Raw genomic sequence first — 17,781 nt, 5'->3', positions numbered from 1 at the left:
AAAAACACCGAGGCGCAGGCCGAGCCAACCCTGCTGGAAACAAGAGAGTGAAGGGGAGAGATAGGAAGAGCAGGGGGCGAGGGGTGCAGTGACCACAGAGAGACGGAGAAAGTCTTTCTATCATCTTCTTGGGAGATCCTTCCAGTGTCACTGCAGCCAGTGAGGACTGTCACACATGATTCCCTTTAACTGTTCACACTCATGCACACAGTCATTCAGCTGCCCCCTCACACTTTATAAACACATGCTCCTGGTGCCAAAGGAAGAGGACAGGATGGAGGGCTTAAGTGAAATGAAGAAAAAATCACGTCTGTATTGCTCTAATTAATTTTTAGAGGGGCCTGTAAGGTTAGATCAAGCAAACTCAGGGCTTTCAATGAAAATTAAACACCTTATTTTATTAAGATAAACAGACTTCTATTGTTAACCTGCTTTAGACATTTGCTTTTATTCTTTTTTTTAATTGGTATATAATTTTCATATAATGTTTTGGCCTAGGGTTGAGTGTTTTCAGCCTTGCACCACCATCAGTCTCAATAATGTCCGCAGTGAAGTTTGATTAACTCTGTTTCAAGCTGTGTGGCACAACTGTAAGTCTGTCACCAAATTAAAATAAGAAGCTCAAATAAGGGTATAAATCTACAAGAATATCATTTGTCAGGTTTCAGTGTTGAATTGGGGTCTTCTAATAATCTAAACACATTTGCTAGTTCACTCTAACAGTAACGAGGTTCCAAACAAATAAAGAATGCGAATATCTGTGCCATCAAAATTAAGCTCGATCGGAATATTTGCAGTAAACATGGGCTGAAAAGCTACCCTGTGCAATCCACTATTGGCATCTCAAGCTAGTTGATGGTGTGTGAAGCAGAGGCGCTCAGAGGAAACAGATGCATTCCAGACAGCATGAGCAGCTCGATTAAATGAGATAATTTTGGTATGAATGTCTTCAAGATGCAGAGGGGGCGAACCAAAGGACCAAGCTGGAGCCGGGCCGCCCTGACACTAGGCTGAAGGACCTGTCCTCTGCCACTCGGCGGCTGCACACACACACGAACGCAGAGCTCTAAACCTAAATGACAAACAGGCAAACATACCTAGCAGCAGGTAGAGCTCAATGTGTGCGTTATGTCCATGTGTAGATTTAAATGGCACGTCTGAGGTCAGGTCACAGTTTAAGAACTCAGAGCAAATGTGTCAAAATCGAGCAAAACAGGAAACACAGCATAAAACCTTTAGTCCAGAGTCGCACAGCGCCAAGATTATAAGACCTGGGTTTTTGTTTCAGAGCTTAAGTTCCCACTTTATGCTGAACAAATAAAAACTGACATTTATTGATAGACAAAAATTTGCCCACTCAGCAGAATTCTGTCATGACATCTGCTGTGGTTAGCTACACACACACACACACACACACACACACACACACACACACACACACACACACACACACAAACAGAATATCACATGGGGCCAGCATCTTGTGGTTCTTTAAGCTCATGCCAGGCCTTATTAAATTGAGACTAACACTGATGCTAAGCCACTAATTGGCCAGAACTGAATCGTCTGTGCTGTACATTACAGTGGTCTCTTGTGTTGCAGTTCACATTTTGTCACTACACTGTCAGCAGAACTCAAGCGGGGTTGAACTGTAAATAGATAGTAATTAATATGTTAATAAGGAAAATGCTGGAAGTAATGAGGAAGTAGATTATTGTTATTTGAATTTATTTTATCACCAATTAAAACTTCAAGATCGGATCTATATCATCAGTGTAAAATACTGGTTTAAATTATCGAGTATAGATGTCTTATTAATTTCCTTCTAATGAACAGTACTGACCTTTTTAACCTGATTTGGGCTGCAACACTTCAAAACAATTCCACAAGTAGGTAATATTACAAATCATGCAACTTTTTAAAAAATTGAAAATACATGCCAAATATATCCCTTTGAAATGATCTGCAAATATCCGTTTGATGTTGGGGTGCACTGATAAAAGATGTCATGTCTTAGGTTGCAAAACTGGAAAAACGCCATCTGAAGTGGACAGCGGCGGTTTGCCCAGCATGAAACCAGTGAGTAACACCATCCACACCGTGAGAGCACCTGTTTCCTACACTGATGCAGACTGGAAGTAAGCAAACTTCAAGCCCATCTCTCTCTATCAGCTTGCATGCTTACACAGAGAGGGAGCTTTTGGAGAAATGGCAAACAGAAGGAGCGGTGTAGTGACATTAATATATAATTTTACATTGACCTTAATAGGTTATAAATACCCGATTTTTAGCAAAATGTCAGTTTGTTGCATGGCTTCAGTTCTGCGTATTAAAAAGTAATTATTATAAATTACCGCCATACAAATCGCATAATTCTGAATTCACAGTAGATGTAGTTTAACTTGTTAATCGATGTTTTAATGGATAAATATTATGAGTGTGTGGTGGAAGTAGTTCTGTGAGGTCTAACAAAACAACGTTTTTTCAGAGCTAACTGAGCTGCTGAGCTCTTCCAGGCAGGCTGTTAAATCCGAGCCTGGTTCAGTTCTGTGCTTGTCTCGGTCCTGCCCTTGTCTTTGAGGCTAATAAACGTGTTATACGACCAGCCGGCTTCCAGCATCGCCTGGAGTTGAGTAAAAATAAAATCACTCCGTTAAGGATTCCTCTAAACCACATAATCTGACCACAGAGACTCGCTGTTCTCGGTCACCTCCGCCCGACGCGCCAAAGTGGAGGCTTTCGGACTCAAGCAGGGCCCGCGGAACCTGCCAGGAATCCGCCTGCTAATGAGCGGGACAGAGGGACCAGGAACTGGTCCACTCAGCCACAAATTCTGAAACTATACAAAAACTATGAGGAGATGAACTTAGAGACCTTTCTGCTCCCCGCTGCAGCCAAAAACAACATTTTAGTAAATGACTTGAAGGTTTTTTTTCAGTGACTATCAAGCTTTATTTTTTCTTGATGCGTTTACCCTTTCAAACACATACAGAAACGAGCTGCTTGTAATCAGCGTTTAGTTCCACCTTCCTCATTTCACCACGGACGGCCTTCAATAACAACAAACTTCCCAAGAGAGCTCCTGGGAGGCAAACCCTCGAGAAAACTATAGTTTGGTTTTGTTTATTCGCTTTTGTTATTTTTATTATTATTGCTTTTACTCTTTAAGGTTTGCGTTTGGATCCGTTTGAAGACCGGAGAGTAGCCGTGCGACCCCAAAGGTCAGACTGCTGCAGGCGGCGAGGTAGTGTTGGCCTGAGACCGTCTGAGCTAGCTCAAGGCTCAAAGCTCAGCTTCTACCTTTCTGCGCATTCATACAAACATTTAATGAGCAGTGATGCGGTTATGATAGAACTTGATTCACACAGGCCCACGCGGCGAACTAATGTGAATTCACATGTGCATAGCGCACATTATCTACACGGCTCATTTAGTCCTCTATATTAATTTTACTTTTCAAGTGACCGACTTAACAAAAATCTTTTTTCGTGAATGATTTTAAAGATAAAACTAAATTGAATTGCAGCTGAAACCCGTGAAGCGAAAAACGAACATTGTGAACTCAAAGGGAAGCCTCAAGGTATTTAAAACAAAAAACAAACAAAAAAAACAGTCAGGGTTATTTTGCAGGGTTACTTAATCTCCACGCATTACGCCTTAAGATTGCTGAGACAAAACAGATTATGTTTTATTTAAAATAATTATATTGCGCAATGAAAATATAGAAATGCTGACTTGGCGCAAAAAACTTACAATGAAGTTTGTTTTGAGCTGCAAAAAAGCTATGATTTAAAAATTAAAATAAAAAAAGAACAAACTATATAAACTTATTTTTTTTAATTGCTTCATCGCGCATGCTTGTTTTAAGGATACGTATAAAACTACTTACAATAAAATATAATTATTTTTTGCCACGCTTTCTAAACTGTGATATTTATTTCACTCCGTTGTTATTGTTATTATTATTATTTAGTTTTCCTTTGCTTTTACACAACCCGCCTTTCCACTACTTGAGTGCAGTTATGAACTCAAATATTTCATAATCATCTTGTGTGACTGTTAGTTTCATACAACACATTTAAAGCGCTTACCCGTTTTAAGCAGATGACGTGACAACATTTGATTTCTTTCTTTTTCTTTAAGCGTTCTCTGTGCGCACTCGTGAATGGAGAATGGACGGGCTGCTCTGCGAATTTGTGCGCCTTAAGCGCAAAATGCAATTCTCCACAGAAACGTATTTTTTAAACTCTCATCAGAGGACAGTGTAATTGTGACTATTTAAAGGCTGCTCCTCTTCGAGGATGAAACGTGTTAGACTGAGTGGTTAGTTTCAACCAGTGCACCTTCCTGCAGTAAACTGAGGCCTCCCTGCAGTTCAAGCAGATTATTGCTGGGCTAAAATGGCTCAAGGAGCAAACAGCTGATTCAAATGTGTTTTTATGTGTTTCTGGTGCAGCTTCACATTGTAATCCGCCAGTCCAGAGTCAAAACTTGGCCAACCCACAAAAAACCTACCAAATATCAACTAAGTCCTAACATTATTATTATTATTGTTGTTACTGATGAAAATCAACGCATATGCTGAATATATGAGACAATATCCCTGTAGACCAAAACGCATAACTCCACAGGCTTGCATCTCAGTCTGTTTAATGTAAAGAGCTGAACAATGTGGAGCGTGGACTCTGTGTGCTCTGCACGGGGTTGGGTCATTGAACACAGAGCCACGTTTTGACTCGGGACTTGTGGATTTGCTGTGCTCTGCAGTGACATTTGAGCGATGTTGTGCGTGTCTGCGCACTGACCGGGATCCATATCCAGACAGTGCGCCGGATCCTCTCCGTCCGTGGCGAGGCTCTCCATGGACAACTCCAGCTCCTTCTCCTCCCAGCCCCGGAGCTTCCTCTTCTTGTTGGAGCCGATCAGGGCTTCCACGGAAAAAGCGTGGGCTCTAGAGCTCAGAGCTGCGGCAGATCGCCTCCTTTCACTCATTTCTCACAAAATCCACCCTAAGTGGGGGGAAGCGGCGAAAAACCCACTCCGTCCGTCCAACGCAGCGAAGCAAAACAATCAAAAAAATAAAAAGAAGAAGAAGAAAAAATGCACACGTCAGTGTTTACAGCGGATCGCAAACTCACCAAGTGTCCAAAGTAATCCCAACTGTGACTAGAAACGCAGCGACAAACTTTTGGAGGACTGTGTCATCCTGGCAGCGCGGCAGGACTCGGTGTTTTTGATGCGGTGTGCTGCTTCACGCGTTTCTCCGTGCTTCCACTCCGTGTCTTTTTCTCTCTCTGTCCCCCTCACTTCTCTCTGATTGATAATCACTTCTGGAGGAGTCTTTTTTTCTCTCTCTCAAAGGCGCAGAGGGCGGCTCTCCTGCGCTCTGGCAAAGCCGCGTGTCCAATGAGAAGTAAGAACACAGAGCAAGACAAAGTGTTTTGTCCAATGGCAGCAGCAGGAAGGAGCGCGTCCGGGAAAAGGAGCCATCTCTCCGACTTCAACAGCCTAACGAACTTACTCCATAATGAATCATATGGAGACACATATGTGTTTTTACTGTGCTTTTATCGACATTAAAGGCAGGGCCTCATGTAAATACACCAATCAGATCATTATCAGTTCAAACTTTATGGGCTTAATAATATATAAAAAATAAAAAATAAAAAAAAGACCTCAGCAACACACCTATTTTAGTCTTTGATACCCAGATCCTGCAACTTCACTTTAAGTCCTAATCTGACTGTTGATCATCAGCTTTGGAACTGCAGAGGCCGAGGCGAGGCCTTCGGCCTCACGGAGACCACCACAAAATATTATTCTGATATTTTACACTTTCACAAAGTGCTTGAACCTGATTCCATCATTAAAAGTCGTTGCAGGAAAAGCTCAATTACAGCTCCATTGTGTCAGCCCGACAGCTGAGGAACCGGAACAGAGCTTCAGCAGGACAGGTGGGCTGATCTCAGAGCTGTGCGCTCAGGACACAGCAAACGGAACGAGACGATTAGCAAGTGAAATTCTTGTGCTCTGCTCAGCTCGTTGAGGGGTCGTTTTTAACAGATCTGCAGGTCAGTAAAAGAAAAACAGAGTCGCAAGAAACATACGCGTCCAGGGCTTAGAGACATTTTTTACCGGCAGGTAGAAAAGCTTTTATAGAAGACTAGCCCCACCTTTGCAACCAAATATTAAAAATTTAATATTGATACAAAAATGACGCTCAGCGTTATAATATAATACAGCGGGAAGGTGATCGGTTTCTTGGGATCAAATCCCTGTTTTAAAAAAATCGGCGGCCCTTTGTTGAGACTGTTTTGAGCTGCTGAGCTGCACGTGATCAGTCTGCAGGCCTGACGCTCAGTTCGGGGACGATCAGTTCCTGCGGGGGGAAATAATTTACACATTTTTCATCAGCTGCGGGTCGAAAAGTGTCAGGGGTGGGGAAGAGCCGCGGATGATCGCTGCCTGTGTGATCAGTCAACACAAACGCGTCTGTGGGAACCGGGCAGGCCCCAAGTCAGAGTGCCGTTCTTGAAAAAGGAGCTTTCCAGAGGTTATTGCTGTGCATCTGTCATCTTGAAATAAATACTGCGCGCACACGAGGATGGCTCGCAGGACACAGAAGAAAAACGGTGAGCACATTGCAAAAAAGAAATAGAGGTGGGTAGTTTCATTATCCTGTACAGAGATCAACGCAGCAGGTATACTAATATGTGAACTTGTGGCGGCTTAAAAGGACATTACTTGCGCTACGGTCTTTATGGTAATATGCGCGCAAAACGTTTGCGGACATATTTGAACTAATTACTTGGATAAAAGAGGAATACGGACTTCTGTGTTAGAATATTATAACAAACTGTGGCAGTCTGTGTGATTCTATATCACGGGTTCTTTTTATTTATTCTTTATGTTTTGTAAAAGAAAGAAGAAAAATGTTTGTGCGTAAAATTCTTCCAAAAGTAAACAAGTAAATATTGTGTGCGCACTGGTGTGGGGTGGGGGACGTTGAATCCCCCGTGGGAGGAAACTCGTTAAACACTAAAACCAACTGTTTGCCATTTAGATCCCAATTATAGCCCTGATGGCATCTCATTCACCCAAAAAGTGAAGCAAGCGACGGAGATCTTTTTTTTATCCTTTAGAAACTTGGAACGAGCAATTCATGCGTTTGTTTTATCTCAGCTGGATTACTGCAGTTCACTATGTGTGGGTGTCAGTCAGTCCAGCTTGGCCCGGCTCCAACTTGTACAGAATGCTGCAGCTCGCCTTTTGACTCGTGTGAAGAAACACCAGCATATTACTCCGGTGCTTGCTTCCCTTCATTGGCTTCCAGTGCGTTTTAGAATTAAATTCAAAATCTTACTTTTGACTTATAAAGTGCTAATTGGCAGGCACCGGACTATTTGTCTGACCTATTGCAGCTTTATACGCCCTCTAGAGCCCTTCGATCAAGCGATCACCTGCTCCTTACCTTACATAAGTCTAGGATGGAGGAGATCGGGCATTTGCGGTTGTGGCACCGAAATTGTGGAATGATCTACCTCTCCACATCAGAAAGGCCCCAACTGTTACTCTTTTTAAATTGCATCTTAAAACATATTTTTTTATTCTGGCTTTCGAAACTGTATGAGAGTTACCAATTCTTTTATCCTAATTTTCTTTTAATTTTCGTACCTGTTGTTGTTAATGCCATTGTTTAATTGTTATTTTGTACAGCACTTTGGTCAACTCCCTGTTGTTATTAAATGTGCTTTATAAATCAATAAATGAAATGAGTGGGCAGTATTAATAAATCCGTTTCCTTAAAAATTCTTTTCCCTTTTAGATTCCTTTAGTAATCGGAGTTAGGGTATACCTCGTCGACCACAGTGAGGTTTTCGATTAAATCCGGCGTGGCCCCGCGAGATCGACACGTGGAGGGTGGTGGGCGGAAACGGTCAAACGTGCAGTTAATATTCAATAACTAAAAGAAGGGTTTGACCCCGCCTGACCTCGAGGGACGAAGAGAGCAATGGAGCGTGCAATCTGACAGCAACTCTCGGATTCTGTAAGCACCTTCCGCCTGAGCTGTAAAATTCCCCCCGACTCTCTCTCTCTCTCACTCACACACACACACACACACACACACACACACACACACGCGGACTTTTTTTTGCAGATTTTTTTTAATTTAATTTTTCCTTTTTTTGTCCAAAGAGTGATCATCTGCCAAAAATTGACTGCGAATTTTATTGTTTTTTCTTTATGTGAAATGTATTTGCTTATGTTGGTACATAGTCAATATTATTATATTGTTATATGTAAAATAAAGAAATACAAGCACATTTATGACTCTGTGTTACTGTACCTATATTAGAAACAATCCAGTCATTTTTGGATACTTAATAAAATATCTTTATAGAACTATTATGGGATAAATGTCGCAATTTCTGCTGCACTTTTGGCCAGACCACTCTAAAGAAATCCTTTTTTAATGTCAGCGACGCTCCTTTGCCTGGATCACGGAGGATCTAGGCATTTTACCAAAAGCCGATTTCAGTTTCTGCCCTCTAACTGAAATGTCGTTTCTGGCTTAAAATTAATTTATATCATTAATGACATAGGTTTGACAAGTTTTTGTTTTTAATAATGAAAACCGGAAATCAGTTTTTGGCACGATCCGGATGCCCTGCACAACCCCAGAGGGAATTATGTCCCGGAATCCTTCCGTTTTTAAGGCGAATATATGCAAACCATTACACTCTGGATAAGCTACATGACGAAATCACCCAGTAGTTAATTTTGGTGATTGTCTTTAGCAGAGCTAAAGACTTGAAGCTGAAGATGCTCAAGTGCGCGCGTGCGTGCGCGCGTACACACAAGTCAGGCACAAACAGCAGTATACAAGTCGGTCAGCTACAAGTCATGATATACATATATATAAAATAACATATTTTCGTATTGCTGACCAGAACCTTTCCAAATATGGATATTTTCATACTCGGCCCTAATGCAAAATTTATACGGATTGTGAAGTAGCCTACCCTTCTGCAACAAAGACAGGACTGTGAAATTACTGAATAATTATAAAGTCAAACTGCGCATCATAATAAACCAAAGCGTTACCTTCATCTGGGTGCAGGTCATAATGGTCCAAATGTGACTTGCTGTTCCGACGTGTATCTGTGAGGACATTTAACTCACAGACATTTTAATCCACCACTTCTACCTCTCACTAGTATGTAACGTCATTTTGTCAGGGGCGGAGGGGGAGTGTAACTAATTTAAGACAATTCCAAAAATGACACAATTAGCACTAAGTGTTTAAACCTTTATTTATTTACGAGGTCTGCCTTTTTCGACCCCCAGCACCTCTAGGTCCCACAGCCTTGGCCTTTAGTGTATTTTGATAAAGATATATAGGTCATAATTAAAACTGGACACTAGTTGAAAATTTTTAAAAAGTTAAAAAATTCGGGGGCTCATTTACAGTAATGTTCAATGTAAAAAGTCCATAATCTGAATGTATCTGGTGAAGCGGAATACTTCCCCAGTGTGATGCTAATGCCGATTATATAAATTGGGGGGAGGGGGGGGGGGGGGGGGGGCAGCTCGGGAGGTAAAGAAGGTCATCTACTAATCACAGGCTTGGTGGATATTTGGCATACAGTCTGCATGTCAAATATTAACCCCAAGTTGCTCTTCGATGCATCCAACGGAGTAGGATTGTAAGATATAAAGCACTTATGAATGGCAAAAACATAGCCTGAGTGAACGAGGCTATGTGAATAGTGAATGGAGCTGTGTGTGTTATTATAGTTTCATACCTTCATAGATAAAATACTTTAATCAGCAGCTAAATAAAATTAATAGCATCGGGACAAATTCTCTGTTCTGTTTTTAAATTTAAAAAAGTTTTTTAAATAATTTGAAGCCTTTACAGAAGAGGCGGTGTAGCCACGATCAGCAGAAAGTCAAAAAGACACAATTGTAGTCGCTAGCGCGCGCACGCACATGCGTACACGCACATTTGGACTCTCACACTTTATCCTCTCTTCCAACAATTAGCCCAAAGCTCTAATAGCTCTCTATCGGCCTCTCTCAGGTACACGCTTTTAAACTTTGTTGAACAGCGCATGCGTATATCCAAATTTTCATCAAATTAGAATCAAAACGTGTAACATTAAGCCTGCATGCTAAATTAATTGCCCTCGCGTTGGGTAAAAGCGCAAGAGAAACAGTGTCACGTGTTTTATTTGGTAATTAATCACGTGTCAGCACACAACACTGAGCAACATATTTAATTTAAGAGGGGGGGGGGCAATAATGTCCGAGGTTTAAGGTTTACCAGCTTCCTCTTTTGCTCACTGCGTGGACACCCTGTTAGGTCAACATCAGTAAAAATGTCTCGTTTTTTATATTCTTCAGGTCTGTGGCTGTTTCCACGCGACACGTGGATCCCGGTCGATTTACGGTGATTTCTTCAAGAAAGAAAGAAAGAAAGAAAGAAAGGCGCATTTACTACGACTCTGTTAAAGTTTTTACCCCCCACGCATAAAACGGGTGAGCTGCTGTGTCGCCTTCACATTGAAACGCACTACTTATTACAGCGCAACTATATCACTGCCGCCGTGTCTTCTGAAACAAAAACAGGTATTTGTCACAGTGCTGCGGTCCCATAGCAGGTCGCCGGGATTTACAGCCCGCTCCTCTGTGTAAATGCAGCCTATATATTATTTATATTCCATCAGCTCCTTATGCCAACATGGGGGGGGGGGGGGGGCAGCAAACGGGAAGTAAACCATGCAGGGATGTGGTCTGTTCCCAGGTAAACACCGGGATGGAAAAACGACAGCGCAGTCCAGCTTCATAATGTGCGTGTGTGTGTTTGTGCAGGCCCCGGGGATGCCCCTGCAGAGGAACAGAAAGCTGATTACAGAGAGTAGAAAATAAAATAGTGGGTATAATGTAGGAAGAAGGAATAATAACAGCGGGAGTGAGCAGAATTGATGAAATAACCACTCGTAGACAGAATAGAAAACAGGAAAGAGGAGAAATAAAAGCAGACGGAGCACGGGAAAGAAAACAGAAGAAAGAAAAGAAGAGAGAGACGTGGGGCGAAAATGTTTAAAGTCACTGCTCCTACTGAAATATTCAAGGTACATCTCACACCCCTGCTGAAGTATTACAAGACTATAACGGTTCCTCCTATTGGACAGTCTCGTTAACAGTAAACTGGATAAATGCGTTTAACGGACCGCGTGTAAAACCTGAGTGACTAACTCAGTGTTTGTTTGTGTAAGCAGACACTTTATGGGAAAGTGCAGAAAAGAAATAAATGAATGAATAAAGGGACTTCAAACAAGTGTGTGTGCGTGGGGAATGTGTAATTACGTGCACGTTACATGTGGCTGCTAATCAAAAAGGAATGTTACAATAGATTCATTCATTTTGTTCAATCACATTGCATCTTGAAACACACATGCACAAACAACTGTCAATAAGACACCCAGGGCAAAAGAACAAACAACGGCTGAGCTGCAAATGTTTAAATGATACTGACAAATATATTTACATTTCAAAAATCTTTTTCACTCAGCTTTTTTCTCCCAACTAAACACAGAACTTTTCAATGTCAGGAAGCAGGACCTCTTCCACATGTTGAACCTAGAATGGATCCTTTTATTATGTCACTGTTTATTTTTTAAGTAATCCTGCAGCTTTAACCTCCTAAGACCCGAACTCTTCCACGGCATGCATTTTTAATTTCTTTGATATTTGGGCATATTGGGGCCCGATGAATGTAAAAACAAAGAATTACCAGATTTATTTTTTTTACCTTATTTTTGTTTTTATGAAAAATCAGAGCCACATTTGAGGATATTCGTTTAAAATTTCCATAGAACAGTAGCAGTATAATGTCCTCGTAAGTGGATATCAGGCCCTTGTAGAGCAAAATTGAGTATTTTGGTCTAAATAACCCAAAATGTGATGTCCACATATGTGGACGCCAGGTCCTAGGAGGTTAATTGTGAAAGCACACTTGGCTCACTTTTGTAAGTGAAGACGGTTTAAATGAGAAGCATTTTTCACAACTTTTAAATCTTTATTTGGACAGGCTCGAAACAAGAAGATAAAATGTTCTAAAAAAAATAATAATAAGAATGACAAAAATAAAACGATGGCTTGTGAGGAAACCCATTCAGCCTGAATCAGAAGGCCAATAAACAGGCTGCGAATGATTATGTAAAACATGAGCAAAAGCAAATAAGATGCAACAACTGCATCGAAAGACGAGCTTCCACTTTGATTTCACTGAGGACATACACGGAGCAAAATAAGAAGTCACCCTTGTAAAGTCTGACCAGCATCACTCTGCTGAGTCTTTTTCCACCAGCAGCAGTAATTTACCGAGAGGCTCACAGTATAAATGTGGGGTCATTTTCTTGTCTCTCAGCAGAAGCCCACTCTCTGTCGGACCTCTGCGAGCACAGGTGCAGCAAGTTCCCGCGCCCTGCACGTCCCCTGAGCCAGCACTCGCTCCACGTAAGCCCGGTCCGACCTCAGCCTCTCGATTTCCTCTCTGATGGGCGTCAACCTCTGGATCACAGCCTCGCTTACAAGCTTCTTGTAGGCTCCGGTGTCCAATCCTCTCGCCTGAGACACAGCCTCCTGCACGCTTATCATCGCCACGGCAGCGTGAATGTTTACCAGGTTGGAAACACCAGGACGCGTCTCCGGGTCAAAGGTAACTTCAGAGGTGAAGTCTGTGACGGCTCGTCGGATCTTGAGAGCGATGTCGTCAGGGGTGTCTGTGACGGAAATGGTTGCCATCGTTTGGGGGTCTGACTTGGACATTTTGGCTGAGGCGTCGCGGAGAGATTTGACTTTTCGTGTTGAGCCTGCGGAGAGAAACGAGAGGGATCAGGAAAACCTCTCAGTGTAATAAACACTTTTATTTCTAAATGAGACACGTAAGAGTGGAGGAATTTGGCAAAATTCAAAATTATTAGGTCAAGAAATTTAGGTTCTGATTAAATCAGAAAGCATTTGCTTTCTATTATGTTTGAGGCAACGCTGAGCATCACCGGTCCCAGAGGAAGACAAGAAGCACCAAAGTGCAAACGTCCACCAAAGCAGCTCAATCTTTGGGCAGTATTTACTTTTAAGGGAATTTATAATCTATCTACTCGTATATAGAATCTTTTTGTCATCTTTTAAACACACTTTTAATGCATTTTCTATATGCTGACAATACACATGACATTTGTAAGAATCATAATTTCGAAGTCATGAGGATTTTTCTCATTGTTTAATCAAGAAATCATTAAGTGGACCCTGGTGGATGAGAGCCAAATTTTAATGGATCGTTAGTATGACCCCTCTCTACACCCCTACAACGTTTCACAAGAATTCATTCAAAACTTTTCAACCAATCATGTTTACAGACACAATAATATGCATGCAAACACTACCAAAAAACATAACCTCCAAGGAATACGGGTAAAGGTTTGCCTGCAAAACAACAAAATATATATATTATATATACATATATATATATATAGGGAGAAAAAACACAAATACATATTTACTAAAGCCTGACTCTGATTTTTTTCCTTTGTTTGGAAATACCGGTGAGTACCAAAAAGAATATTTTGACTTCAAAGCGCTTTAATTCCACAGCGGTTCACCAGTAAAGATCCAAACACGTGAGAAATCTATTGCTTTAAAAATAACGCCTTTTGAGATTTGTTTGTACTAAATCTACACCGAGACAAAAGGTGGATGCAGAAGCCTGAGCAGTGTCGACACATTCTCGTCTCAGGCTGTTTAACTTTAACAGCCTCTGCTAATCAAACTGCAGGTCAGCCAAACGATGAAAAACCAAGTCAAAAAAGGTCCGGAGTGCAGATTTCAGTCCAAGCTGACAGCTAAAAGCAATGTAAGCGAGCCCCAGCCTTTTGAGAGAATCTGACTTTGTTTCTTCTTTATTTTTTTAAATGGTCAAAAAGGCGTTTCAGTCAGGCCACTTTAAATATGACTTAAACGTCTAATTATTAAAATATCTGCATTTTGGGGAGATTTCAGGTGCTAGGTGTAATTTTCCATTTATTCCTCTATGTTCAGATGGCTGAAATAGGATTGCCTGACACATTTGTGTGCGCTTGTAAAAATATCCCGGTGTGAAACAGACGCATGCGAGTGTGAAGTGATCAGCAGATGACGGGAGCCGGTATTTCCTTTCATTCTTTCTTTCACTCTTAAAATCATCCCCAGCTCCAGTTCTTTGTTTGGTCCTGTACAAGCAGGCCACATGTGGGCTGTTCATCAACGCCAAGATGTCTTTATCTAAAGCAAATTAAAACACTCTGGTTCATTTCAAAGGAAAGACCACTGACTGCCAACTCTGCTATGCCAAAGACAAGAAACGAGGGTGGGGTCCACTGGTATGAGCTATATACTGCCGACTGATTACACGCAAGAGTGCATACACACTCGGGCACACACATATATGCATACACACATCTCTAAACTCATCTTGATGACATGCACTCCAAATCTACCTCCCTAATTATTATACAAGAGGAAGACAATATTTCTTTAATCAAAGCTCTAATGCACACATGACTGACTCCATCCCGTGCTTCCACCATACCGCTAATCATGAGGAATGAAAGTAGAAGGAGGGTGGGATCTTTCAAAATGTTGGCCTCGTGTATAAAAACATTTGGTTGGTACATTTTGGGAAACGTTTCAAAAGAAAATATTAATAATAACGGCGTCATATTGTATTTCAAATCTTGTCAGTTTTAATCCCCTGAACCTCGCTCTAATTTCTGATTGGCTGCCCTGCAGTTGGTGGTTTTTAGCTTTAGCTAAACAGCACGTCCCACTCCGACTTAGTTTACAAAACATGGAAAAGGCAATATATCTTTGAATGAATTTTAAAACATCAGTGTTTCCCCAACACTGCAGAAGAATGCAGGCATGAAGCAGAAGTTTAACCGGTTACTTTAAAGATGCACCAAAAACACTGGGAAAAAAGTTTAGCTTAGCTTTGTGCTACTTTGCTCGGCGCCGCTGGGCAGCCGGTGATGAAGATACATTATGACCCAGATATTTACACGAACTACATCAGGGCTAAAATGACTTCAGTGATATAAATCTCTTTGAAGCAAAACACAAAGGGTCCATTCAAACGTTGGGACTTTGTTTAACACGAGCGGCCAGAGACAGCACACATCCTCCGAGGCTGAAAATTCCCTGGATACAGACGGACACGTGGATTTGGATTAGTTCCTGATATTTTTTTTTTGTTGATAAAACCGAGACACTTTCTCCCAGTTTTCTCATTTCAATGTGATATCTATTTATGCAGATAAACAAAAAACAACCAAAAAAAGAAGTAAGGTCGCAATGAGGAAACCCTGTCTGTTCATGTTAATCCTCCAGGAAGATTAACCAGCCATGACCGTCTTTTAGGGAAGGCTTTAGGCCCAGAAGCATCTTATTACTGACTTTTCTTCAGCTATTTAAGTTAAGTTTCATTTTCCAGTTTTGCTCTGTATGTGATGCAAAATACACTTCCAAAGATTCCTGGCTCTAGATCAGGAACAACAAAAAAATAATTAAATAAAAAGAGAAATTGAACCAATCAATCACAAACTTTCCCGACAGAGGAGACAATAATTCAAGACAAAAAAAGGATGGAAAGGCAGAAAGAAAGCTTTACTTCTAATGCAGGAAAAAAAAAATCTAGTTTCCAAAAACATTCACTTCACTTATAGCACTCAGCTTGTTTCAGGCAGTTAGAAGACTTTTTATAAAAAAAATATTCAAGCAGAAAACTTCATAAAGATGGAGATTTAATAAAAATCAACTAAAATCTGCAACCCTTCGCAAATAAAAAAAACTTTTTGATAAAATGCAACAAGCACATTTGAAAATATAATGACTTGGTATATACAGCATAAGGCCATCGCACAAGTGAGGCCTCACTTACACAGCTAAAGCCTAAAGAGACTAAAACAGGCGACTTTAATGTCACATGATGACATTCTCTACATAAGAAGATAAAGCTGCTGCTACCAGAGAGCTACGTGATTTTAAGAAGCTGACCGTAGAAAGCCTAAATCATGAGTGTGTACACGCCATCATGCCACGTATTCTTACTGAGCAGGGCGCAGGGTTCAGGGAACAGCTCTCCGTAGCGGTTGTTGAAGATGCGAGCAAGATCCTGAGCCAGCTCCAAATGTTGGACCTGATCTTCTCCGACAGGGACGTGAGTGGACCTGAGAGAGATGATTCCACAGCAGCACATTAGAGACGTGATCCGTGCAGCACTGTGCACAGTGACAGCACAGAGTTTAAAATACAGAGCGAGACGCAAGGACAAATTGGAGACACTTGGAGTCACTGCAGGAGACTTTTTCAGCAGTGTTTGGCAACTCTGTAACTGGAGGAGGAAGCAGTTCATTAATTTTCTCTTTAGAGATGAGACTCAGTTTCTCCACAGGAAATGAGCTTTTGGATATATGGCTGCTGAACCAGAAACAGCTGAAGAGATGCCTTCTAAATGTGAATTTGGAAACGCTACGAGACAATAACCCAACCAACTTATCTCACGTGAAAACCCACTGACGCCTCATCAGCAGGCTGCACCTCACAGATCACACACAAAACTCTTTGTTTCAGACAAATTTCCACCAGAAATGTGTGACGCGGATATTTATACGAACACGTCAGAGGCAAAGAAATTAGAGATTGCATTTTTTCCTCTTTATAATCTCTACTTTGAGGTTTTATTTGGAGATATCTGCACGTTATGTTTCTCTTTCCACCCCCGCGCAGCAGAGGTGAGATATTAAAAAATAACACATTTTCACCAGCAGTCTTCGTTGCCAGACACGCTGTCCCCGTTACTCGTGATAAATTACAGATCGCACTGTGAACACTTTGCACTGGAATTATTTTCTGCTGGAGAAATGGCCTCTGAGAGCAGGTGGCATGTGCTGTAGATTAAAAGGAAAATGGCCTCTGTAATAAAAATAAATAAAAATGAAAAAAAGATGCTGTGGAATTGATTTTCTGTGTTGTGAATAATGAGGGGGGGGGGGGGGGGGGAGTATAAAACTTAGAGGCAGAGATCTCAAAAATAAAACCAAAAGTATCCAAAAATGTTGCTGTTCTTTTGTACTCCGGGTAAACCTCTCTGCTAAACAGTATTTTGTAGGCTTTGTGCAGGCAGGTGATGCCAAACTAGAGCTTGCAAAAATAAATCAAATAATAAAAATATTTAAACTAGGACACTGCTCGCAATCAGTTTAAGTTAGTAGGCTCACAGTGTTTGGTATTTGTTATGTGGATTACTGGCTCTGCTCCTTTTTCATTGCAGTTACTCTTTTAATTCACGCATTTCGTTCTTTCTTATGTTAGTGGAGGCGATTTTAGCTTCCAGGTTCTTATTGAGCACACATTATGGACTGGAATGGAAAACATGGAAACTTCACTATCTTTGAATAAATGTAAAAACACCAGTGTTGTCCCAACACTGCAGAAGAATGCAAAGATGAAGCAGAAGTTTAACTGGTTACTTTAAAAATAAAAACACTGGGGAAAAGATTAGCTTAGCTTTTGCTACTTTGCTCGGCGCTGCTGGACAACCAGTGATGAAGATACATAATGACCCAGATATTTACACAAACTACATCAGGGTTTGACGCTAAAAACACAAACCTCTCTGAGGCAAAACACAAAGGGTCCGTTTAAAGTTTGGGACTTTGTTTGGGGTTTGTAAACTGC

General features: G+C 41.2%; 3 protein-coding genes across 3 annotated transcripts in view; all 3 read right to left on the bottom strand.

The window, feature by feature from the left end:
* Positions 1 to 5,307, bottom strand: part of tbx15 (T-box transcription factor 15) — a 33,738-nt gene extending 28,431 nt beyond the window's left edge. Inside the window, exon 1 of the mRNA XM_085435300.1 lies at positions 4,806 to 5,307. Within this exon, the coding sequence (XP_085291426.1) occupies positions 4,806 to 4,992 (187 nt within the window). The 5' untranslated portion in view covers positions 4,993 to 5,307. The remainder of the gene's footprint in view (positions 1 to 4,805) is intronic.
* Positions 1 to 17,781, bottom strand: part of LOC146690274 (uncharacterized) — a 300,316-nt gene that overhangs the window by 43,248 nt on the left and 239,287 nt on the right. The gene's annotated exons all lie outside the window — the stretch shown is intronic.
* wars2 (tryptophanyl tRNA synthetase 2, mitochondrial) overlaps positions 11,311 to 17,781 on the bottom strand; it is a 34,206-nt gene continuing 27,735 nt past the window's right edge. The window contains exons 5-6 of the mRNA XM_085435333.1: positions 16,153 to 16,271; positions 11,311 to 12,881 (exon numbers count right to left, since the gene is read on the bottom strand). Of these exons, the coding sequence (XP_085291459.1) occupies positions 12,433 to 12,881; positions 16,153 to 16,271 (568 nt within the window). The 3' untranslated portion in view covers positions 11,311 to 12,432. The remainder of the gene's footprint in view (positions 12,882 to 16,152; positions 16,272 to 17,781) is intronic.

The sequence above is a fragment of the Copadichromis virginalis genome, linkage group LG16 (genome assembly GCF_057382275.1).
Source record: "Copadichromis virginalis isolate Kocher_CV1m ecotype Utaka linkage group LG16, C_Virginalis_male_GT1.1, whole genome shotgun sequence".
Taxonomy (NCBI): domain Eukaryota; kingdom Metazoa; phylum Chordata; class Actinopteri; order Cichliformes; family Cichlidae; genus Copadichromis; species Copadichromis virginalis.
The sequence above is the reverse complement of the archived record's forward strand: the minus strand, read 5'-3'. Positions and strand labels throughout refer to the sequence as shown.